The 27,314-nt window shown below is 36.0% G+C and overlaps 2 protein-coding genes across 3 annotated transcripts in view; one reads left to right on the forward strand and one right to left on the reverse strand.

The window, feature by feature from the left end:
- LOC145670476 (calnexin-like) overlaps nt 1-17,731 on the forward strand; it is a 45,613-nt gene extending 27,882 nt beyond the window's left edge. For both annotated transcript variants that reach the window (XM_081739190.1, XM_081739191.1), the window contains exons 8-11: nt 2,408-2,548; nt 6,559-6,681; nt 10,564-10,785; nt 13,828-17,731. In XM_081739190.1, coding sequence (XP_081595316.1) covers nt 2,408-2,548; nt 6,559-6,681; nt 10,564-10,785; nt 13,828-13,902 — 561 coding nt within the window. In that variant the 3' untranslated portion in view covers nt 13,903-17,731. The remainder of the gene's footprint in view (nt 1-2,407; nt 2,549-6,558; nt 6,682-10,563; nt 10,786-13,827) is intronic.
- Nucleotides 17,732-20,263: 2,532 nt separating this feature from the next.
- The window catches only part of nSMase (neutral sphingomyelinase), a 48,069-nt gene continuing 41,018 nt past the window's right edge, over nt 20,264-27,314 (reverse strand). The window contains exon 8 of the mRNA XM_081739192.1: nt 20,264-21,681. Within this exon, the coding sequence (XP_081595318.1) occupies nt 21,652-21,681 (30 nt within the window). The 3' untranslated portion in view covers nt 20,264-21,651. The remainder of the gene's footprint in view (nt 21,682-27,314) is intronic.

Consider the following 27,314-nt stretch of genomic DNA (forward strand, 5'->3'; position numbering starts at 1 on the left):
AGTAACTAATATTTATTGTGCCGCAGTAATCAATGTTATATTTCAGAAACCACTTTTTTCTACCTTCATCGTTCATTCGATGAAAAATGAACACATAATTCTCCAGCACTAGACTGTAACCTGAATTCTATTTAAAATAAATAAGAGTTGATAGAAAGTGAAAAGTGCATGAGCTATTTAGAAATCATTTCAGGGAATACAAACAAATCACACTTTCTGTTCTCGTATTCCAAGACAAATTGTGTATTGCCTGTAAGCATATACAGGAAGGAAACACTAGGTAGTATTGACTCAATGAAACTCAAATTTTCGATTGAAATTATTAATGACACCGTCCAAGTTCTTTTGGAGGTCGCTTTGGTCCAAATTTAACGTAAGTGTGACCAACGAAGTAAAAGGAGCTGCTCTTGAAATGACCACATTGTTGATTGTTGCGGGGTAACAAAAGTTAATTATTGTGTTACGTTAAGAATAAAGTGCCAAACGCTTTCTGTACTACATTTAAGAGTTTATAGGTTCAAGGGAGTAAGAAAGGCAATTTAGAAATTAAGTTTATTAAAATTCCAGATTGTTCATTTGATATCATGGCCAGGTATTCATAGAGAATAAAATGTATGGAATGGACGGTATACATGAGTTGTATTCAGAGAAAGAAATGTAGACGATACAGAAGTTCGATAGGTTTCTTCATGGAAGATTATGAAGTTGTTACGTATGCAAGTCCACCCTTCCACTACCGGTTGTCTTGTATGTGATGGCGAAGACTTTTGACGATTGCACAATAGCGCAATTTCCACTAAAAAGACTTGTTTGCAAGTATACAAGGGATATTTTATTCTACTCCTGTTGGTACAGTTTCCGGCGGTCTGTACGCACCTTACGAGAGAAAGACGGTTTGTAGGAGTGTAAGGATACAGTAGTCCATTGGATCGACACCGAAACTGTTCACTGGGATATCGATTAATCCTAGTCCCAGTTCGCATCCGTCTCTAGAATGCGATGATTCGACTGTGTGATGGAATCCATTTCTATGTGGTTAGGCTCAGTCCCAAATGTAGCATTGATTTTCACTTGTTAGCAGCGACAGCCATGAAAGCACGTGGACAATTCTCGGTGTACTGACGAACGGAATAGTTTCGTCCTTTTGCGTCGACACTTCTGTACGTAAGCGCAATTGCTCTAATGTTCCGTCAATCTATCAGACTACAAACTCGATGAGTACAGACCACCGATCTCCCACCAGGTGAGTGGGGCCGCAGTGGCTCAGTGGGAGATCGTTCACCTTTGGTGCTTGGGGTCCCGGGTTCGATCCCAGCCCCCGCCAAGTGAAGCTTGTGGTGGACAAACACCGTGTGTGGTTTTTCTCGGGGTTCTCCTGTTTCCTCCCACTTTCTTCATTCCACCATTTCATTCATTACTCATCATCACCGTCTCCTTTAGCCTAACCAGCATAACCATGGGACGTAAAACTCAAAAATTTCATTTCATTTTTTCCCAGCAGGTGGCACTCGTACAGCTTTTTAAAGTTAGTTATCCGTTGCACGATATGGCTGACTTCCAGTGCGTGAACATTCGCTTTATAAGCCAACTTGAGATAGAAATTTTTGAGAGTGGCATGATGGATGGATGGTTGTTTGAGACACTCGGAACCGGGTAACCATAACACATTGTGTCAGTGGATTCTTCGATGCCATTAATGTCCTAATTTCGCACATCGCCGGTAGTGTGAGCTTCTATGGGATTCGATTCGGATATTACCACGCTACATATTATGGCACCGTTTATCTGTTCTGGACAGGGCTGTTGGGATTTTTGAGCTGAGAAAAATTCCAAGGAATTTTTTGGGGGGAGGGGGTAAAACCTATGTAATAAAAAAAAAACTCCAAAAATATACTTCAAAACTTGGATTGAACTTTTGGATGGAAATTATATTTCATTTATGACTACTCTGTTAGCCGACATATCACACACTACTGCCTCAATGGGGGTGGGCGTGGTGGCTCAGTGGTAGAGCGTTCACCTCCGGTGCTTGGGGTCCCTGGTTCGATCCCAGCTCGCGCCGTGTGGACTTTGTGGTGGACAAACAACGTGCTCGTGGGTTTTCTCGGGGTTCTCCCGTTTCCTCCCACTCTTCATTCTACCATTTCACTCAGCTCTCATCATCACCGTCTCCTTTAGCCTAACCGGCATAAGCGTGGGACGTAAAACTTCGATTTTATTTCATTTACTACTGCCTCAATGGTGCAGCTTTCACGTTTCTGTGGTGACTCGTACCGTAGCCTCTTCATTTCGTCTATATGGAAGCCTGTTTACCTGTGTATTAGAGTAAGTGCCTTTGTATTGTAGTTGTGTGTATTAACTTCTGCCCTTTTTATGAAATGTTGAATCTTCTTTACTATATTTTCAGGGCGCCATTGGATTTGAGTTGTGGTCAATGTCGGACATGATCTACTTTGATAATATTATTATAACTGATGATCTGGCAGTGGCTGAGAGATGGGCAGCCGATACTTTTGCTTTGAAGAGAAGGAAAATTGACAAAGACTCAGTGAGTATCTATTTTATGCGAATTTTCGAATTGTTGAGAACACGGAACACACAATATGATAGTTCAGGATCAAATTGATTAGATATACAATGGAGTCCCGCTAATCCGAATTAATTGGGACCGAACCCTGTTCGAATTAGCCGGAATAACAGTAAAATCGCGATTTGAAGCGGATGAATGGGTCCATTGTGTTATTCTGCCTTTTGGTAGGTCTTGGGACTAATGAGGATTTTTTTTTTTCAAAACACGTTTTCTGACTACAGTATATGTACTGTACTGGAAAAATGTTAAAAATGTTGGAAAAACTTGATGCATATATTTTTCCACGTACAGTAGTTTGAGACGTTGGTGAAGCTACGCGTCGTCCAATAGCTTCTCTTCCCTTCACTGCGACGAAAGACAATAACTGATTTCATGTCTTGTAACAAGTAATACTAGTATGGTACTATGTTGATACTAGTAGAATACTAGTACACTATCAGTATTGTACGTTCAGTTTTATGTTAGAGTACAGTACTTATTCTACTACCTTACTGTATTTCACTTATACTAAACCTCTAAGTTTCAGTATAGCACAGTACGTACACTGTATTCTATTTCAAATTTCGTGTAATTGTCGTAATGTAGCTTAAGGCTTAAATACAGGTATCAAAGAAGAAAACTGTATTTAAGAGGCTCTATCACTGCGAAATTAAAATACCGCTAATTTTACAGTAATTACGTGATATCTTCAAATAGGTAAAAGGTAATTGAAAAGTGGAACAAGACCTCCCTAGACAATGTTATATTGCATGAGTTACCGTTATCACGAGTCACCTAGTAGCTTTCCGTTTGCAGTTATTTAGAAACGCGAAAATAAATGCGGATTTTCTAAATGGTTGGAAATCAAAAGCAGATAAGTGAGTCGTGATAACGGTATCTCACGTAACATAATATTGTCTAGGGAGGTCTTGTTCCACTTTTCGATTATCTTTAAACTATTGGAAGATATCACACAATTACTGTAAAATTAGCGGTATTTTAATTTCGCAATGATAGGACCTCTTAACGGAAGTTTACTTTGTTTTCTACGAAAACGTGCGCCCATTTTCATCCCTTTAGTTATTTATTCCCTAATACTGCGTATTTTCGCTACCAATAAAATAAAATAAAATAAAATAAAATTTTCCTTCCGGACATGTTCGGATTACCAGGACTCCACTGTACTCTATCAGCTTATCTAATTCAAGATTTTTTTTCTAGTCGTTATTAATATGAATCATTCCATTTTACGCTTTACGAGTATTGTCATGCCTCAGCCATGTTGCGAACTAGGTCTGAGAACAGTTCTAAACTAGAAGTATAAACTAATTAAAAATGATAACTTCAAACTGTAGAATATTAATCGATTATTTGCGTCAATCAATCTATTTTAGAAATGTTTATAAATTGCAGTAGTATTCTAGGTCACCCTGTTCAAGCTGCTGTTGTATGCAATCAGTGTATATACGTCACAGGGTGTATACATATAAATCCTGGCACACCGCGTCCACCTATAAGGATTACGCTATTTAAGCATATTACTACTAATACGCTATTCATTTCAAATATATTGATTTCACTGTATATATCTATAGTGCTACAAGAATTCCGTTAGCCATTTTAATAGTAACTGGCAACTAACAACCCTCCCAAGAGACCATTTGGAATCTCTTCTAATGCACGTTGAATATTATCCTGTGGAGGCTTCTTCTAGGTCTTTCCACCCAAAACAGGTTAGTAGATGCGAGGCATAGCAAATTAACGGAAATATAGACGATGTCAAAAATCTCTAACAGTAAGATACAAACAAAAACCAAACAACATGACTTAAATTAACTACAAAGATACATACAACATATCAAATCGCAAAGATATATACAACATATCACAAAAATATTTTTAAAATGCAAGTTTGATTATTGTTTACGTAGCCTTGAGATTACTACAATTTGTAAGCTACTTCCAATAAAAAAAAAAATAGTTTCGATCTGCCAATGATGGTATGTTTCTATTCACCCTACTAATTAAAAATCATAACAATAACCCAGTAAAGTTAAATTTTGATTAAAAATCATTTACAAATGGAAAACTTCTACTATGAATCGCATTAAATGAAGCAACAAACTACAAAATAGGCATATGTTCAAATGCAATAAATATGAAAATGTCAGAATTACCAAGAAAGTTTGAGGAGCGCCAAAATACCGTGTAGAATTCCAGTAACACATTAACATTTCTACTGTCTACCTCAGTATTGCCAACTCACTAAAACCTTTTGTCCCTACACTGAACACTTGAGCCGTATGAGACTATGTTTAAAAAATTTCAGTTTTGTTGATTAATTTATCGTCCAGATAAATCCAAAACTAATTGGGAAGTTTTGTTTCTATTCACCCACAGGTTTCTATTTCCCCCATTTGACGGTAACTGTGCAAGCTTCTTCGCGAGACCAGTTTTCCAAACGACTCGCCACTTGCGTTTAGGTGGTGGGTGGCTGAAACTGCACAGTTGCCCAACTCCATATATTACAATTACCACACACGTCTCATTCCTCTATAGATGAAACTCCAGAAATATCGGCCTTGTAACTTTAGTTTTTGATCACCTCTCGCAGAAAGATTACAGAAATGATGGATATCATGAAAATAACGACACCGAAGTGACAGTGGACTGGAAATAATGTAAGAAGAAATGATAATCGATGGACAAAAGCAATTCTTGACTGGATACAAAGAGATAGTCCTCATTCCAGGTGATGTGACGAAATCAGAAAGCTCTGTGGAACAACCTGGAAAATAATTGGCCAATATAGATGGTTATGGAGAAGAGTTGGAGAGAGATTCACCCAGCAGTGGATTGATAGTGATTTAGTATCATAATATACACTCAAGTCCATAATGATTGTCGCATATCTATAACTGTCTTCTTGTAAGAATATAATTCGATAATGATGTTGCAGGGTACTTTTAATACTCATACTATGTGTATAATCGAGAAATGTATATTTGTGGTAAATTTCATAGGAAAATAATTTAAAATACGAAAATTAGAATGAGTATAACAAAATGTTGCTAAATGGTCAACAAAGTTTTATTTTCGTTTTATTGTTCTTATTTACTGCTCTTTTGACGTGAAATTTTGCCACATACATGTCTTTGTCGATTATACACATACTAACATAAGAAATATCGGGCGAATTCGTTACCAAATTACATTCCTACATCATCATATTTATAGACATGCGACAATAATTTTGGACATGAGTGTACATATTCAACAATTGCAAATAATTTTCAGTTTTGATTACGTTTTTATCATTAAGAGGCCTCATACCGGCGAAATTAAAATACCGCTGATTTTACAGTAATTATGTAATATCTTCAAATAGATAAAATATAATTGAAATGTGGAACAAGAGCTCCCTAGACAATATTATTTTGCGTGAGGTACCGTTATCACAAGTCACCTAGTGGCTTTCTGTTTTCAGCCGTTTAGAAACGCGAAAATAAATGCCGATTTTCAAAATGGCTCGAAATCGAAAGCAGGATAAGTAAGTCGTAATAACGGTATCTCATGTAAAATAATATTGTCTAGGGCACTCTTGTTCCACATTTCGATTATCTTTTATATATTTGAAGATATCACACAATTACTGTAAAATTAGCGGTATTTTAATTTCGCTGGAATGAGGCCTCTTAAATAATGTTTGATCTCCTTTCTATGGTTATATACTGTATAAAATTTTGTAAATTATAACTAATATTTATTTTTTCATAGGCCACACTTTGGGGTCGAATGATGAAAGCCATGAATTATAAGCCAGGATGGTGGGCTTTGTATTTTATCTATTGTGCAATTCCTATTTCCATCTATATCTGGTATTTATGGAAAAGGCTGAAGGAGGTATTAAAGTAGCTAGATCGTAGATATTATAACCTGTATAAGCAAGCCTTTTATATTCCCTGCCATTTCTTTTTCTTACCCAATAGGAAGGCTTGATAATGAGAATCCTTAACTACACCAATGCTCACCCATGGCTATGGGCTGTGTATGTGGTCGTCATTGGCCTTCCGCTTGTACTAATCCTGACCTTCTGTTGTAGTAGTTCACCGGTAAGTACTTAAATGCTAGTGCTGAACCTTTAATAGTAGTAAATATTGATACATTATCTCTTTGTTTAAGTTTGTATCAGTAATAGGTATAGTGGTATGGTAGATCTGGAAGCAATATAAAACATTTTTTTAGAGACCGGATGTTAGGCAAAATGTCTGATGTTAGGCAAAATGTTTTTAATGTTAAGAATAATAAAAGTGAATGTTCTCAGGTTTATTTTGAGGAGGGAGGAGGGTTGCCTCAATTCAAGCAAAATATATTTTACCTGTTTCACTCTATACTGTCTATATCAGACATGTGCAAGTGGGAACAGGGATTGGGCTAACCACAAAGGACTTACTGGCGTCAAGGGCCGTACAAGACAATGTACTACATTTTTCACAAGAATTGAATAGCCATGTTCAATTTATAAACGCAGAACCACGGTGGCTCAGTGGTAGAGCGTTTACCTTTGGTGCATGGGGTCCTTGGTTCGATCCCAACTCGCGCCAAGTGGTCGATAGACAAAAAATGCGTGCGTTGGTTTCCTCGAGGTCCTCCCACCTTCTTCATTGCACCATCTTCATTCATTTCTCATCATCAGCGTCTCCTTTAGCCTCGCCGGCATAACCGTGGGACGTAAAACTTGAAGATTTCAATTTATACGCGTAAAATCATTCGCCGTACACTAATATATAACAGGAACATAAAAACTGTTATAACGGTAACCAAAATATTTACTTACTAAAGAAAAGCAGGAAAATGTATTTATTTACTATTTTAGTGGAACACTTGACCAGTCTGCTAATGTTCAGTGGCGTACTCTTCACTGGATGTTCGAACGCGGAGGATATTTTCAAGGCGGACATCAGTTATCCAAGAAATATTTCAGCTCAGTTTAAGAAATTACGTTAGAAATTCATTTTCAATAACTAGTCAGGCTGTTCGGATTAAAGGGCTCAGTGAGCCGGGAGCGCCCCAAGGACCGGCTGTTGTACGTGGCTGGTTTATATTATTGTTTAAATTACAAATATTGTCTATTATTTGCAGTTAATTACTTAAAAATCAGGGCTTCAGTTATATACTATTTGTTACGAGAAACGTTTGTTTCGCCCAAGATATTTGCAAATAAGAGAAACAGTTAGCTTCATTACAATACATGAATTAAATGTGGCAACGAGACATGAATTATTGGTGGTAATAAGAATGTGGATAAATCAGACACAATTACATAAGTTAGGGGTTGCGGTGACTCAGTGGTAGAGCGTTCACCTCTGGTGCATGGGGTCCTTGGTTTGATCCCAACTCGCGCCAAGTGAACTTTATGGTGGACAAACACCGTATGCATGGATTTTCTTAAGTTTTCCCGTTCACTCCCACTGTTTTCATCCCACCATTTCATTCATTTCTCATCATCGTCTCCTTTAGCCTAGCCGGCATAACCGTGGGACAAAACTTAAAAAGATTTCATTTCATTTACATTTACAATTATATAAGTTTCAGTTGAACACTATAGCCACACTGAAATATAGCTTCGCGTGGGATTAGAGGAGTCACGCTGTGCTGGGTTTGGTCTGAGGAAAGATGGGTGACCATTCATATTCACCAGATGGTGCTCGCATAGCGGCATCCACTCAGCGTCATGAGAGAACTACTTGAAAGAAAGAACTTAGGTCTAGAAAGCCATGTGTTGACCATATACCACCCCAAAAGGCATGAATGCAGCAGGCCGGCTGACAGGGCGTCATTTCCAAAGGGCTGTTCCTGAACTCCAGGAGTTTAGTTTTAGATAAATGTTCAAAAGTGAAAATGTACCAAGTGAGTTTGATCGACGTGTTTTAGGTGCTTTAAATATGTTCCAGCTACATTCTTAAGATTAGAAGGATCATTTTTGTTTTTTTTAAAGAAGGTATTGTACTAAATACAATCGAATACACAATTTGTGAGTTGACAACTTGAAAGGTACCCTGTTATCATCTAATGAATCATTGACTAACTGCCAAAATAAATTAAATATACGTGTATTTAATAATAGTAATTTATATATTCATGTAAAAATGACAAATAATTTCTTTTTTCAACGTGTTGTGTATAAAATGTTGGAAGTTAATTTCAGATTGGTATATCACTGAATATTTGTCTTGATTATTTTCAGTTAGTTTTTGATGCTTGTTTTTATTTAAAAGTATAAGCACATGTTTTTCTTGTTTCTAGTGCCTGAATGTCTGGTATTTATTGATTATACGATCGCGTATTTATACTAGAATATATTTTTACTTCTGATTCTCTAGAACCCTTTCTTTATCTAGTTTTCAACTGTCCTTTGGAACTTTGGACATCATGTTTAAAATTAGGAGGAAAACAACGAAACTATCGAAGAATAAAAGAGATAACTCACGTGCGTAAGACCAGTGCGTGGACACTTGTTTTACGTGATTTGTGACAAAAAGTTTAGATTTTGATTTCATTTCGAAGATGTTTCAGTCTTGAGTAGTTTTAAATTTTGACGACAAATGTTTCTGAAGTGTTTAAAAAGAAAAAGAAAGGTTTAAGATCTGTTCAAATTGCGGAGACATTTTTTTGTAACTTAAATAAAATTGAGAAATTAAAGTTATAGCCTTATGTTGGCGACAGTTTATCTTTAGAAAAGAATATCTGAAAAGCAGGGTTGGCAAAAACCATGGTTTTTATTGAAAAAACAAAAAAAAAAGGTTTTTTTTCGTTTAAATAATTTACTTTATGTATTTATATTAGATATGGACAGAAATTAGTTTGTTTCGCCTTGGTGTTATTATTCAACAACAAGGTTATGCTGGAAGGGGTCACATAAGCTTAAAGCGGAATCCAAACCGCTTCTCGACTTACATCCAAGAGAAATTGTCCATTTGGACACGAAACCGGGACTAATTGGTCACAAATGCGATTGCCGACTCACTCACGAAGGACTCTTGATAAAAATACGTTGTACTGATCTTTACATAGGCCTACTTGTTAATATAATTATCAAGAGTCATTTCAAAAGGACAAAAAGATAAACAATTACACAAGTAGAATTATATATAAATCGGGAAACTCCCGCCTTAGCCATTGGGAAAATCCTGTTTTACTTTAGATGTATTTGTATGTAAAATTTTAAGGTCAACGTATCATAATCAGTACGCTAAAACTGAGGTATTAAATTACAAATTTGGTATGTAGATATCATTCAGTAAAATTAAAACAAAATCAAATCCAAATTGATGTAAGCTACGTAGGCAGTTGATAAATTTTGCCAATTTCTATCAATAAGAAGCAAGGTTGGCTTCTTTATAAAACAACAGGCATTCATTGAAGTAGAAATATATATAATTTGGTTTCATTCGTATGTTTAGGCTTAACATCCTTATGAAATACCAAGGTTATCACGGAGAAGACTTTCGCTTAAAGGGACACCTCAAATCGCTACTTGGTTTACACTTGAAAGATGGGTTGTGGTTCGACCGAGAATTGAACACGGGGCCCCTTGATTAAAAGGTGAAAAGTAGATAAACGTAATGCGGATGGTTTGATATGTGAACGTTACCATTAAGTTCACACGATTTAAAGATTTTTTTGTTGTTGTTTAAACCAGTTGGTTTTTTTGAAAAAATCAGCTGGTTTAAACCAGCCAACCCCGCTGAAAAGTAAAAGTACATCCATTGAATTTAATCCTTTGTGTTCCATCTGTACTTATAACAATCAGTATGCTTAGTAGTCATAGTTGTATAGTAGTAAGTTTTCACGTAGAATGGAATTTGCTGTGATTTTCCGTTCTACAAAGTGTAATCTAAGTAATGCAGTTTGGTATGTGTATTGTAATCGTTCGATATGTATAAAATATGAGTTTATGGTAGGTATTTCAGTGTTAATTGTGGTTTTTACAGGAGCAAGAGGCTACGAAAAAAGCAGCTCGCGCTAAAAAGACAGATGAAGTAATCCCAGATGATATTCCCGCACCAAGCGAAGAAGTGCCACCTTCAGCGGCAGAGAAAGCATCCCCGAAAGCGACGCCAGCGTCCAAAAGCGAACTGGAAGTGGACCAACCGGAGACAGAAGAGCAGACACAGCCCGAAGAAGCCACAGACAGTCAGGATGAGAAATCTCAGGTACGGCTTATGTTAGTCATTCACGAATGCTTTGTTTTCGTAATTTAGCAGCCATAGTGCTTTTCTCAGATTGTTTCCGGTGGGGTGCTAATTTCGATGTTCTTTCAATAAATTATCGTGAAACAATCGGAGAACTTACAAGGTAGCAGACTCAAATCCAGATAGCCAGAGGTATGGTCTTGAAAGGTGATGTACTAACCATACATTGTCCCAACGAATATGTCTCATTGATTGGCAGTAACTATACGTTGACCGTAGCAATAGGGATATTTATTGCTTAAGGATTCCAAGAATTGACACAATGTAATGTGGGTATTTATTGAGGTTTTCGCATAATTCCTACTCTTGCACTTCAATTCAGTCAAATATCAGAAGATTCACTACCCTCCCCACGAAGATTTAAATAAATATTGTATAACTTTTGTTTAAAAAAAATTGAATATGATCTGTTTTTTTTTTTTTTCTCTCTCTGAGAATTTCCAATCGTTTTAATTGCTTGCAGTTGAAATGAGCCAGTAATTAAAAAAGCATATTCTTCCCCAATTTGATATAACGATTTTTCTGAATATTTATTAAACGCACTCATAAGAAGGCTATCTAGAAAGTAACAAACGTTTTGAAATAATAATTAAAAAAAAGTAATAGAATGAACAAACCATATGGTATTATATATATTTGAAAGGTCACTCTTAAGCTGTTTTTCCACATAATGGTCATGCAAATTAAGGCACTTACCATATCGTTTCACAGATTTTTCAATATCGTCACGGTAAAAATCTGCCACGTGCGATTTCAACCATTGGCTTACACCAGCATGCAGTTCGGCGTCAAAGTCTTGTGTAGAGAGCCATGTCTTCATCGCTGGGAAGGGGTGGTAGTCACTTGGCGCCAAATTTGGATTGTATGGTGGGTGATCGAACACCTCCCATCCAAAATCATCAAGAGCTCTCGGCTACACTTGGCCGTGTGTGGACGTGCTGTCGTGAAAAAAACAACACCTTCGCGCTAAGTTTTCCCCGGCGCACACAGTTGGAGATGGATTTTTTTCTCAACAAAAAACCTAATCACCCAGGCAGGATTTTCTATTGCAGCACACATTGTAACACGTCACAGAAAGCAGAGTAAGAGCGTCACAGTACGCACGCTATCGCGGCTGGATGCGTACTGAGAGTGGCAACGTTTTGACACCAAGATGGCGATTCTAGCCCCACCCACTGCCGCGATAGGCTCCAAAATGGTACTTCCTGAACAGCCCTCGTATTTCTATAGAACAGTATGTGTGTGTTGTCAGACATGAGACTTACTCATATAGTTTGGGATTGAAATTACAAGGAGGATCGTTTGCTTCAACAATGCACAACAACTAGTTATAAACATTCTAGGCAGTTTAAATCTTCGATTATTAAGGAACATCATTCAACAGGAAAACATCTAAAATTCGAGTCTCTTCTTCACCCTTTTAATATACAGTTGTAAGGTTTTTTGCTACTATTATGGGATGTACATTAAAATATTTTCTATTCCTACTGTAGAACATAATTTTAAATGTTACTCGTAACATAATTCACGATTTTATGGACACTCTTTACCAAATTAGTCCGTTAAGTGGACGTCGCTTTGGATAATCGTAGTTAAATGAAATTGGCCACATTTGTAACTAAAACTCAATTTTTACTATACCTCATTGACATTGAATGTGGGCCCCATGAGTGGCGATGGTCCCATTCACACCACACACGCTCCATCATATCTGATGAAATGGAATTAATGGCAGCACTGATACGAACTGCACTTCTTAGTTTTTGAAGCAATGAGGTACATGGACATTCCTTTACGTAACCCCATAAAAAGAAGTCAGTTTTTGAAGCAATGAGGTACATGGACCCTTTACATAACCCCATAAAAAGAAGTCAGACCGGCAAGTCAGGCCACTTGTAGAAGACATTTTCATCATTTCCGGTACGTCCAATCTATCTTCCTGGAAGCCGCTCATTCAGATGTTTTCAAAACGTAAATGCCAGTATGGAGGTGGTCCTTCTTGTTGGAAAATAAAATCATTGCATCTTTCTTCCAATTGTGGAAATAACCAATTAGTGAGCATGTCAAGATAAGTTGGATCTGTGACAATGACCTCTCGATAGAAAAATGGGCCATAGACTTGACGTTTCGATACAGCACAAAAGACATTTCCTTTACGGGAGTCTCAACTTCCAAAATGGCATGTGGATTCTCTCTCCTCCAAATCCTAACATTATGCCTGTTCACTTTTCCACTAATGTGGAATGTTGCCTCGTCACTGAAAGTTTTCTTGTTAGTTCTTCATTATTCTCCATTAGTACCATAAAATGTTTACAGAAATTCCATTCATTATTCACAGTGTTGTCCATTGTTGAGATGCACAAAAATATATATATTTTTTTTTTCAAATGTGTAACCATCAATTTCATTTCATTTAAGTACGATTATCCAAAGTGATGTAATACCACTTTAAAATATGGTAGTATTTTTATAGACACGTTGTATTTCGACGATACTTTGCAGCTACCTCGTAACTTTAAATTTAAAAAAAAAAAAAAAAAAAAAATGAAAAAGTTGGAGATTTAGTTAAAAGTTAGCAACTTTTCTGATAGAAAAGTCAATATGTTATCGTAATTGTCTTCTCCATCTGAAAGTCGCTGACTTTCAACTAATCTAATCCCAGCCCCTGCCAAGTGAACTTTGTGGTGGACAAACACCGTGTGCGTGGGTTTTCTCGCGGTTCTCCCGTTTCCTCCCACTTCCTTCATTCCACCATTTCATTCATTACTCATCATGTCTTCATTACTTACACAGTCTCCTTTAGCCTAACCGGCATAACCGTGGGACATAAAACTCAAAGATTTCATTTTCATTTTTTCAACTAATCTCCAATTATTTCAAGCCGCTTTTGTTCTTCTGTAAAGTTGTGTTTGGTTTTTGAGGTACGCGGTATCTGCAAAGTACCGTCGATTTCTATTTTGTAATTTTGATCTAATAGTAAAGCGTATTTTTATTATGTTGTAGGAATCTGGTGCTGAGGAGGGTTCAGGAGATGCTCCAAAATCGTCACCAAGACGACGACGCTCACGAAAAGAGTGAACAAAGCAAAACAAAAACACTGAAGAAATCGTCATCTACATATTGTATAAATGGTGGAGGCACAGAAAGTGTCGTTAATTGCATCAGCTTTTTCCCAAAGTTTTACATAAGATATTTTCTATTAATTTATATGTTACGTTAGTTGTAAGCGATCATTTCTAAATGAAAAAAAAAAAAGGGTACTTGTGGTATAACGTTCGTACATTATAAAAGAAATAAAATCAAAGGAATACATAGTTCGATCAACAATAAAAGACTTTAGGCGGCGATAGTGTTACCGGTGGCAGAGTGGGAAGAAAAACAAGTGTTTTCTTAAAAATAATAGTTTACTGGTTAGCTTTTTAGTAGGTGGAAAATATTTCTAGTTTTGCATTTTACAGGTTGTCAGATCTATTTATCCATATATAAAATTATCATTTTGTAAGTGAGATCTTCATTAAAGTTAGAGTATTAATTTAATTTAATTATTCACAGTGTATTCATTAAATGTTAATACTTGTTTGTCGTTGTGTTTGGCGTTATTCCAGCTAAAGTTAACTTTTTTCACGCTAGTTGTGTAAAGAAGAAATTGGAAAAATATATTGGTGAATTGAAACGACAATAAATAGTTTTTTTCTTCGATTCTCTCCGTGTGAATGTATGTATTGGTATTAAGGCATTACTGCTACTAATGTTTCTAGCCTAGAGATCGCTTTAAAAGCGTAGAATCTAAACATTTACGTTGTTTTCTGTACTCTTTCGTAAAAATGTTTGGTGTATGCAATTACGAACTCTATGCATTGATCTAAGACACCATTGGGAATTGTTTTTAAGAAAACACGTCGTACTCTGACTGTAGTTGAAATGCATTGATAGCAAATAAGAATATTGTTCGAGTGTACCATGTTTGTTTTTTTGTTTTATTTTCGTGAATGACAGATGAGTTTGTTTTCCTGTTTTGTATCTTGCAATGAAACACAGAATGATACAAGTAAACGAAACTTGGAGGGTTGTATATAGCATAAGTAAATAAACCGTTTTCTATCAAGTTTAGGATTGAGAGAGAAAAAAAACAATGTAAAAGCTCATAAAATATTGATATTTTGATTGTCAGGTCAGGTCAGGTAATTACAGGATAGATTTTGATGATATTGATTGCAATTAGTGTTCGAATTAAATTGCTAGACGAGGGGGAGGGAACTCATATCTCAGACTATGTTTTAATACTTTTTTTTTAATTATTATTTGGTATTCACATTATTTAATGCCAGCGTTATTTGTTGTGTTCGACAAGATTTATTATTAGCAAGTATATGGAGCTTGTAGTACAGAGAATATGCTGTAGAAGTTACAATCTTTCCCAGGCATTAAACTAAAAAGAAAAAAAATCAGTTACTAATTTCCATTCTTTTTTTTTTTTTTTTTTTATTTTTTTTTATTTTCCTACCCGTTGAGAATGGACCGGGTTAATTTTCATGATATAAAAAATACTCTTATGGAACAGAACAGAGAAGTGTAATTGCAAATACTTTACTACGCAATTACTTGAAAATTTTATGAATATACTAACATAGGAAGCCACTAAATGAGACGTAAAATTAAGTTTCCTTGCAAAGGAAATTATCTCTTTGCACACGAGCTAGAGAAAGAACAGTTCTCATAAGAGAATTTGTTCTTCCCTTACCGCTCCTCGCTCAGTAATTGAAATTTCCCTCGGTTCTAACGTTAGTAGCATTATGGTTGAGTGTAAATTTTATACAACGATGTATGGTACTATTGGTTTGTTCACAAGATATATATATGTGTGTGTATATAGATAACTGTTCATATATGTGTGTGCATTGACTATGTTAAATAAGCAATGTAAATGGAAGTAGGATTGTTCGTTTTCGCCGAGACGTTATCATCTACATACTCATTTTTGTTGTTCATTTAGCTAAATGTATGTGTCTGTATTAACATTCATTATTTGGGTGCGAAAAGTACCCAATTTTTGGCCTTTCAAACACGTTTTACGTTTAGTGTGTATACCGTGTTTACTTGCGTAATAGTAGCACTTTTTGTCCGAATTTTTAATGTGAAAATCCAACTGCGACTATTACAGAGGAAAGCTACCATTCAATTATCGCTACGATCAAAACAATTTCGAATTTTGATACATTGTATCAACATACCCTAGATATGATAAAATATTAAAAGTTGTAAAAATTAAACTTATAAAAAATTAAGGATGAGGTGGTTGTTAACAGGTGCCATACTGGGATGAGTGATACTTAAGAGGGCGGTGCGCAAAATGGAGGGTGGAAGTAAATCCCCACAACACTTGACAGATGGATCACAATGTTACGTATCAGCAAACACGAAAAGTTATTTAGCTCGCACTCGCACAGGGTAAGCAATTTCAAAGAAAGTCTCGTTCCCAAAGACACAAATCCCGTAAGCTGCCACTTTTATGTGTGGAAATTTTTTTGGCGTAGGTTTTTACTTCAAAATTAAGGTGCGACTATTATTCAAGGGCGACTATTACGCGAGTAAACACGGTACTTGTGCAGGAAATTGCTGTTTTGTGAGGTTAATACTTAAGAAATTAATAAGCACACACAGAGAAATTTTTTTGCTTGTATCATTCCGTGTTTCTATTACAGTGCCTGAGATAATGTGATGCGAGTTTCTCACAATTTTCAGTCGTGTTTAATTTTAATTAGCGTGTGCATGAGTGTGCATGTACAAATATTATTATTATTATTATGTACATTGTCACTGTTGATCAGCATTATTTGATTATTTTTCACTTCGTTCTTTTGCACCAGTAATTTTGTACTGTTGTGTATCGTAAATTACGTATTTAAACATTTTTTCCAGTTACTGCGAACCAAAGCAATCCTCCAGTTCTGTTTCACATCTTCATCAATATTTGCATATTTTTTTTAAATGTTGTATTAAAAGAAAAAAATTGTTGAGCTTTTTTGTATTTAAATAATTATAATAAAGGTCTATATTAGAAAATAAAAGAACTATATTGGGTAAGAAAGATCTAGTCAAATTAAATATTAAGATGATAATTCGAGTATTTAGATTTTTATCAGTCATGATATGAAGGGAGGTGGTTTACGAAAATTTTCTTGCATACAAACAATGCTTAAGAAGAAATACATATATAAATATATATATATGTGTGTGTGTTCATCCCAGAGAGCAAGCGGAGAGTTTCCAAAAACGGAGCATCGATGCCAAGACAACTCTTCATTCCATTTTAAGTTTCTGTTTTCTAACTGTGCGTGAGAGTGTTCCCTCATGATTTGTGTGGTGCGTATAAATGCGGATGAGAGTTTGTGATTGTTTTCTTAAGCATTGTAAAATATAAAAGAAGCATTGAGTGTGTAACAGCTTTCCTATAGAGAATCATGAATTTATAATGTGTAATGTAAAGTGCTTATTTTTCGTTTAGTACTGTTAAAAATTGAAAAAGAATAAGTAAAGGCAGCTTCTGTGATTAAGGTGATAGTTCTCAGTAAATATATAAGTATACAGCGAAACTTGTTCAAAGCGAATCTTGCCCAGTACAACCCCTTTTGGCTTCATCACGTATGCCTTGCCTTAAGCAAGTTTTACTGTATGTTTATATATCATTTTAGTTCTGTTTTGAGTGTTACTGAACATGAACATAGAAATAAACAACTTTATAACATACAGTCCTCCCAGCACTATGCAAAATCAAACTGTATTGGACGAAAATATTTTAAATTACATTTCAAGAGAGAAAATGTACGTCACAAAACATTAAAATAGTTTAGCGAGCAATTTTACTTTTCATTTTGTATTTCAAAACGTTAATAAATAGTTGAATTTATGTACAAGTTTTCATTATTATTATTTTGCCCAATTTGATCCAGCACGAAGATATCTTGATACATAAAATACGAAGGTTGTACTAAAAGTTTCGGGAAACTGACATAAATACGATAGCCAAAATGCGAATATACAGGATGTATCAAAAAAAAGGGCTTTACAATTTTGAAAATTCATATTGATTTATTCATTTATCTTACAGACATGGTTTTGGTGTCATTTTGTAGCAAAATACATGTTTATATACCTAAAGATGTTCAATGTTGATTTTGTAGAACTGTTCACAAAGTTGTCTCACTTACTCTACAATATCTTTAGACGTACGGCGACGACTTGAAGATTTGTTGTTTCTTACCGAACATCGAGTTTCAATAAAACACACTTATGCCACTCATAAACAGAAGGCCTACTGGGAGGATTTTTACGTTAGGATCCATACTTTGTACGAAAATTACGTTGCACAGTTGTCGCAGACTTAGATTCTTCACACCAAAACACACCGCTAGCATGCTCGGATCTGTAAAGGCAACCATCTTTGCTGCAACTCCCGCTAGCACTTGCGATGGCTTGTTCCTGAACTAGTGTACTATGTCAGTCAAAACTTGTATTTTGCTACAAAATGACCAAAACCATGTCTGTTAATAAATCCGTATGTGTTTGAAAGTCCTTTTTGGTACACTTTGCATTTTATTGCTTTTCAAAGTATTCGCCCTTATGGCAGTAAATTTTGTCCATTCGAATAATCAATTCTTGAAGCAGTTATGCCATTCAGCAGTTGGTACCTCAGAAACATGCATTTTGTATGTTTGTACTGCCTCTTCTGGAGTTAGAAATAGCTGCCCACGCATGTTATTTCTGATAGTTGGAAAAAAAAGAAATCGTTGAGGGCAAAGTCTGGTGTATGTAACAAACGTCAGGCATGAGTTTAACATTTTTACTGTTTAACAGTTAGAAACTCCAGTGTTTAAACTGCTGTGCAAGAGCTTCGATTGTCATGATGGAGAATGACGCGACGTTTGGGGTTGTGTTAAGTGTATTGACTACTTCCGGCAAACAAACGGTAGTATACCACTCTTCTACGATTCTCCAAGGCGGTGGTAGAGAGGTGTCCATATTTCTTGGAAAATGAAGCAACCATTTCCTTCACAACACTGCGTGAACGAACAATTTCCGTTGGTTTGGAGTCCTCTTCGAACATCCATACAGTAGATTGTCGTTTACATACAGCACTCAGTGGAAGTACTGATTGACAAGCTAAAATCATCCTCCTTATCAAGAGACTCATTATATTATAATCACTATTTTCACTCCTAAGAATTTTAGCTATTCCAACATTCAGAGAGACGTTCTGAATTTCCGCTGCAAGACACCATTTTACTTCGAATGACAATACAGAAAATTGCCAGTAAAAAAACTGTAAAAAGTTCACCTTCCAACGCTTACAAAATGCATTGGCGTCTTTAGACAAGAACTTTCTTCGCAAGAGTGGCACAAAAATAACTTGCGTTTTTAGACAGGTAAAGGTACAAACTGCACATATCTTGCGTCTTAAGACGAGTTAAGGGGTTAATATGGTGAATATATTTTCATATCTTGTTCAAAGGGAAGGGGAGGTTAAAATTCGGATCCCCTTTGCATACGCCAATGTATAGAGTAATCCATTACGGTAGATCTTCGTATATGGTACACTCTCTTTCTCTCTCTGCCCTCACTTCAGCAAGTAAATATTTCTTTCTTTCCCTACACAGCAGCACTTGCAGCAACCAGATATTCGTGAAATCGAAATTTTTAACTCATCAAAACATACTAGCTAAATGTTATTTTGAGTATTTATGAACACACGCTTGACTTCGGTTCGCGTGGTCCCGAGTTCGATTCCCAGTGAGGGTACAGTTGAACGAACAAATTGGTTCGGATTCCACTATAATCAGTAGGTCCATGTCTCCCTAGCAGGCCTAGCCGTGTGGACGTTTAACTAAATCAAATCAAATATTTGTTCTCTTCATTAGTGAAGGCACGCGGTAAATACAGGGTGTCTGCAAAGTCCCAAACCATAGATAAAATAACAGGATTTGTTTCATGTGCTTTGCGTTGAGTTGCACACGTTTGCAGGCAGAATCGCAAATTATTGAATACATGGAGGAAATAATCTGCATCAAATGCTTCTCACTCCAACTTGATTCTTTTAAAAATCTCTAGCAATCGTCCCACGGTGGTGTGTGATATTAGATGCTGTTCGGGATGGCGTTCATTAAACTGACATCATTTCGGTGTAAGTAACCTTCACTGCACAGCAGTATTATTTCCACACATTTATGCTCCTACAACGTAATTCATTTACAAAAGAACGAAAAATGTATTTTTATAATTCTGTTTGTGGTGCAGGACTCGGACACCCTATATTTTGCTTTAAGGAAACCTTAGTAAAGTTTTAAAACTCAGGAGAAATTAAAGTAATCTCCCTGGAACAAAAATTAAGGGCTTCAACGGATCATGCAATATCATTGGTTCTTCAGAAATGAATAAACTAAAGCTTATTTCAATAACAGAATTATATTTTATATCCATATAATAAAATTATTAAAGCACAAACGTCCATTCATTAAACTACAGAAACAAACATTTCGAACAATAAAAATTCTTTTATCATATCTAAAACATTTTCCTTATTACCTTAACCGTATACGACCACTCAAACCATAGACATCATTAACAAAATTAAGTTAAATCTTTATTTTGTGCAAATATATAACATAAACACACAAAAATATAAATTAAATATTATCTTTGTTATAGTTATTTAGGTTTGGACTACCACATATGTCGTTAAACAAGTTTCACATATAATAAATGTGTATGAGGTAGCTTCAAATAAATTCCCGTTGTAATTCTATTTTTCATGAACAATGTACAGAAAAATGATTTAAATTCTTTACTTCAAAGCAATTTCTTTACGTAGCTCTATTTGCTCAAGTTCAAAAACATTGGAACCAATTCTTCGAAACCAACTTTTCATGCTGTTTACACTGAATATACAATCTTACAAAAAAGTATTCAAACTTAAAAATAAATAAATAAAAATTGCCTTATTACTGCACGATTTCTGAAATAATGTTAATCATCTTTGGTGGGAACTTCTGAAACAAAACTCAAAATTTGGTAGAAGGGACGTTCAAGTCAATCTGAGACATTTTTACAGATTTAAAATCGAATCCCAGAGTGGAAGTAGTGCATGCAGTAGAGACTGGCAATCATGTTCTGTTACTGGTAGGCGGCATTCATTTCCCGCACAAGTCCCGAGACTGTTATTCAACATGATGGACAACAGTGTGATGATTAAGTTTTTAGTGGAGAAGTATAAAATCAGCTGAAATGTACAAGCACGGCAATGATGGCAGTCTGTCTATCGCTGATTATCGCGGTCGTGATGGATCCCAGCTCACAACAGTCATTCCTGAAACATTCAGCGCTTTGAACAATTTATCATTAACAATTGTCACATAACATATCATGAAATTGCAAAGGTGTGTAATCTTCCGTTAAGAACAGAATACACAATAACTCATGACTATTTGTTGTACCAGAAAGCGACTGCACGCTGGGTTCCAAAATACTTTCACTTGTGAAGAGTTAAAAGTCTGCACCGAATTGAAGAACCGCTATGGCAAAAGTCAGTATTTGCTGGATCGCATCATCACATATGACGAAACATTTCCTAGTGATGAACTGAAGCAGGATGTTCAGACGCACTGAAAAATCTTTCTATCCCGAAGCCTTCCAGGCATTAGTTAAACATTGGAATAAATCTATAACTAGCAGAAGGTTATTTGGAAAAATAAATACAGTTTCCACTCTGATTTTTTAAAACATAAAGTTTCGGGTTAACTGGAATGCACCTCGTATTTGTGTGTTATCCAACAGTCACACGAACACCTGGTTCATCAACTGCTTCTGGAAAAAAAAAAAAAAAAAAAAAGTCAATCCGAGCAACTTAACGTTGAATTTTCATATTCACACACTGAAATCGCCAGCAAAATTGACTGTTCACGTATGAGGGTCGAGTTCAGTACAGTTTTGGTAACTCGAAGAAAATCACGTTCTCTGTAACTACAGAACTATGTATTCATTTGGACTAGTCCTGTTACATGCCTGTTATTTAGTAATAGAAGAAATTTTCAGTCCATTTTCTTCAGCGGCGTTTTCTTCAAGTACCTACAGCAAACTCACACCATCACATGGCATCCATCGTTCTAGCATCATAGACGTATCAAAACAAAGAAGTTTCTTCTAGTAATAAAAAATACATACAAATACACACTGGCGGATCAAAGGGGAGTAAGGTGGAGCCTTATTATAGGTCTATTTATAAAATATTGCACTACTTTAATCTGACTTGTTGTAAAACTCTTATTTCAAGCCTACATCAATTGTCCAGGAGGTGATCCACTCTCTCCAAATGAACCTTTTGGATCTGCTAGTGTGAAATACATGGATATTATCAGTAACAAAAGCTGCATCCAACATTTTTAATAGTGCAAGTTTATTACAGATGATATTGAGATATATTTACATAATTTTCATAACTAGAAAAAAGGTTTTTTTCATACGTCTATGCCAGAACAATAAAATAACATGTGATGTGTTGAGTTTGTGCTACAGATGCTTTAACAAGACACCGCTAAGAATGACAGGAATTTCCATTAAAAATTTCCGCAATTACTAAATAATAAACATGTATCTTGATTAGTCACGTGAATACCTGTATTAGTTCCTTAAGTTGTAATTTATAGAAATACATATAGGTACCCAAAGAGCTGGCTTATTTTACTTACCGTAACTGTAATTCCTGAAAACACCTTGCACTACCTAATTTTCGGCTTTCCCCTCGAGTTATGGTCACGGAGGTTAACTACAGGAGAATTTTTTTTTTAAAAAATCACGAAAGGAACTGCGTCGAGCAGTCCGTTCCTTTTACTTTCCTAATATTTTTATTATTTTTGTCTTTCGTTTTTAACCCTTGTGATCAAGGCTCCACGGGAAAGCCGAAAGTTAGGTAGTGCAAGGTGTTTTCAAGTATTAAAGTTACCTTTAAGTAATACGATAGTAAGAATTCTTGAGTGTATTAATATACTGCTTAGCGCTGTCTTTATTTCGAAAATACTGACAAAAGCAGTTGTATATCGAACACTGACTTTTGCTGGAGAGCATACGACGAACAAAAAATCTATTTTGTTTTTCAGTTTTGATTCAATACCAGTCACAACAAGAAAAGTTCGTTAAGAGTAATAGCACGCGTTTCCCATCATATATACGAGAGAATGCTGATAATTTTTACCTCCTATTTTTTATTTTTTCAGGTATCTTCAAAAATCGTCGAATGAGGGCAGCAGTGTGACTGATCTGTGACGAGTTGTACCAAGTTTGAGGCCAGTGTGACTGTATTCTGGGAAGCTACAGGTGTAAACATGACAGCATGCATATATGGTTAAAACAGCGACCAGTGATAAGAGTTTCTCGCAGCAGAGAGTTTCACCTATTGACATTCATCATCGAATGATGCAAGTTTATGGTGTACCATGTGTTGATGTGAGTGCAGTGCAATGGCAATGAGTGACATGACAATGCACGGCCACACACAAACCACATGACTACAGCTACTCTTGAAACCCTAATAGCCTTTAAGTCCACTGTTACCCCACCCACCTTACAGCTCTGATCTTGCCCCTAGTAACTTTTTTTGTTTCCAAAATTTGAAGGAACATTTAAAGAGCACACATTACCAGAGGTGACCACTTTGATTTAACCTCAGTGAACCTCACGCTCACAAACTATTTTCGACCTCACGCTCACCTCACCGGTCTGATCTCACGCTCACTCAACCTCACGCTACCAGTCTGACCTCACGCTCACTTCGTGAGGTTGAGGTCGAGTAAGCGTGAGTTCCGAACTCGTGAGCGCCGACCCCATGAGTTTGGACACCTTTGATACACAAGTTGAGACTGCTGTTTGCTCTTGGTTACGCTCACATGATCCTGAATTCTACGCCGACATAATGAAACGACTTTTTTTATCGTTGGCGCAAATGTATTGCAGTAAATGGCGACTGTGTGAAAAAGTGAATACACAATCTTGTTGAGAATTGTGTAAGCTTTCATTTGATAGTGCATACTTGGCTCTGTGATTTGTAGGTTTTTTTATGACCTTGGAAGCAAAAATTATCAGCATCCCCTCGTATTATTATACTTTCTTTTTGTTATCATTACGAAGTAGTATTACTCCACTATCATGCTTACTATTTCGAACATTAGACATTGATTTTTTGGGAAATATTTGAAGCTACATAGTAATTACCAATTGTATTTTAACTCGAAGGTAAATCTGACAAATAAAAACCTATTAACACATCTATACTTGCTCCCTCTATAAATACACACACACATTTATGTCTTCCCAATAATTGTTCTATTTTATAAACATATACAGGTCTGCAGAGTAATACAAAATATAGAGTTATCAAATACTTGTATCGGATTGTAACAACTCGCTGTTGGCACATTGATTACATATTTTTTAGAAATACAGTACTCTCTCTATAATCCGGCGGTGCGGTACTCCGGCCTGCCCGATAATCTGTCGTTTCAAGCGGATAGGTTAACGACCTCGGAGAGAAAATATATGTTCCATTTTTCTATTTAGTCGCCTGCTGCCAAATGACTAAATTTAAGACGTGCAAACCAAAAAAAAAATAAGGAGAAACTGACATCGTTAAAACAGTGAGCCACGGCAGTGCAGTGGATGTCTTTGCTACCTGAATTAAATGGGCCAAAGAAAATGGTGTGGCTGTTTTTGATATACTTACTCGCATTGAAGATACTTGAGGAACAACCGCACAAAATGTCATTGAAGGCTAAGAAACAGAAGACAATTGAGAGGGTTTTTTTTCCCTACAATCGAGTGATGTAGTAATCTATTGCTTCTCCCCCACTTTTTTTTTTTTTTTTTTTTTTTTTTACAACAAATCATAACTGGGAACGCCGTAGTTCAGTAGTTAAGCGTAGGACTCGTCCGTGTGGTCCCGGGTTCGACTCCCGGCCGATATGTCTCAATTTCCAGCGTCCACCCATCGTCGTGAGGCAAACTGAGAAGTCGTGAAAACAAGACGTGACGGCCACTAAGTGTAGGAAGCTCCTCATATGCTTGTTAGGGACAGCGTCGCTAGCGAATGGCGCTGGAGCAGGCTTAGGCTCCTACGTCAAGTGGTTTTTGGTTGGGGTTTACATATCACAAACTGAACTTTTTTTTATCCTTTCATGTTAATACTACTGTTTATTTTTTTCTTTATTTGCAATTTTGTACTAAAAATAAACTAGAAGCAATAGCTTTAGTTGTGTAAATGCGTTTTCTTTCACTAATTCAACGATTTCGATAATCCGCCACTACCTTGTCTGACATGTGCCAGTTTAGTGAGAGTGTACTGTACATCTTTTATTGAAGTACATAATTTCTGAATATGTGAAAGGAAATAAAATAGATTATTTCATATATAAATATATACATAATACAAACAAGAAATATCTTTATTACATAAAATGCTCTTTGATTCAACAATAATCTTCAAAAAGATAAGCATTTTAACAACTTGAATTTATGTTGATTGTGGATAACTACATGACAACAAAACGTGACAAATCAGTTCTATCAAATCAATGAAAAGCATATTCCACAGCACACATAAAAATTCTGGAATACATAATATTATGATCATGATTAACTTATACAAAATAATAAAAACATAAACTTAAATATAATTGTAGAAATGGCTGACGACAAACACTGAATACATATATTATAGTGTGTGTGTTTACTTTCATCTCTTTCGAAGAGTAATTAATTACATCAAATCACATATTAACCACATGTCACACATATGACTAGGGTGATTAATTAAGTTAACTTGTGTCAATTAGTGTGTGAATAAGTTTACATGCTATTATTAAATAAATTTCCTAATAAAAAATCTTTGGCTGAATCTTAGAACCGTCAAAAATGTCTGTATCACAGTATACCTGAATAACAAGATCTACCTACCATTACTTAAATATTATACGTCAAATTACAACTCTTCTTGAACAGGTGGGTATATAAAATGCGAAAGGAATGTTCCACAACCTACATAAAAATATCACACCGTGTTTTCTATAGATACTTAAACATTGAAAGTAAGCGCAAAGACAAAATACAGGGTAGAAGATTTTCGGCTACCTCGTTTTGGATTGGTATCATGGCGCAACAGTAAGAGGAGAAAAAGCAGTGAGTACTGACTTTCTAATCTTAGGTTTCAGTAGCCATGGAGTCCGTATAGGAACAATATTTGTGTACAGAGGTTTCGTTGAATGTCCAATATATCTATCGTATGAGTATTGTATTCGTGTTTCAGGAATCAAGGAGACGGATGATTTGCGCTTTAAGGATTTATGGTAATTTTTGTTATCATAGCGTAATGTTGTCTTTGATTGCTTATTTAGGTCCTATAACAGGTATTTGAGCCGTTTCTTTTTATTGCTCAAGTCAAGCATGGACCAAAGAACACCCCAAATGCGTTCTGGAACCGGATGGTCAACTTGACGGCGCGAAGTGAGGGCGGAGAAGCGTTAACCTTTTTCTTTTTCTTAAGGCAAATTTCAAAATTTTTCCACGCCCTCAGTTTTCAAGCTATTAGATTGAAATTTTGCATACGGATTGTGTGCACCTTTGTATATTTCTCAGTTTTTTGCTTTAAGATCCCTATCTAAACCCGGGCGCGAGGGGTGCAAATATTCCGAGGGGTGTGTGTTTTTTTTTTTTAAAAAATCATATTTTCCGGTTCAGGTACATGTGAGTGGTACCGTTGGAAAGGGCGCGTTATACGGAAGAAAATAGCGTTTGAACCATTACTCTAGGCCAAATAGTAATGGCGAAATCTTTGAGGTTTACGTCCCACGTTATGCCGGCTAGTCTAAAGGAGACGGTGATGATGAGTGATGAATGAAATGGTGGAATGAAGAAAGTGGGAGGAAACAGGAGAACCCCGAGGAAACCCACGTACACGGTGTTTTTGTCCACCACAAAGATCACTTGGCGGGGGCTGGGATCGAACTCGGGACCCCAAGCTTCAGAGGTGAACGCTCTAATACTGAGCCACCGCGGCCCCTTAAATAAAATATATATAAATGGGTCACCTTCAGACTTTCAAATTTTTTTCCGCCCTTAGTTTACAAGATACAAGATTGAAATTTTGCATATACATTGTGTACATAACAACGTATTTTTCCAAAAAAAATTTTACATTCCTACGTGAACCCAGGCCCAAGTCAGAGAGGTGCAAAATTTTTGAGTTTTTTTTTTCCGAAAAAACTCCGGTTTTCCCAGATTTTCCCGTTTCTGGCGTATAATACGGACAAGCGAGTAATAGCGTTGGAAAGGATGCTCTATTCTGTAAAAACGAGGTATGAACCATGATCGTAAGATAAATAGTAAGGAAGTAGTAGCTGTTGGACTGAAAGTCATAAAATTTATCTCAAAAAGTGGAAATCCTAAAAGGGTTA

This window comes from Thermobia domestica, chromosome 14 (assembly GCF_964235325.1).
Source record: "Thermobia domestica chromosome 14, izTheDome1.hap1.1, whole genome shotgun sequence".
In the NCBI taxonomy this organism is placed as follows: domain Eukaryota; kingdom Metazoa; phylum Arthropoda; class Insecta; order Zygentoma; family Lepismatidae; genus Thermobia; species Thermobia domestica.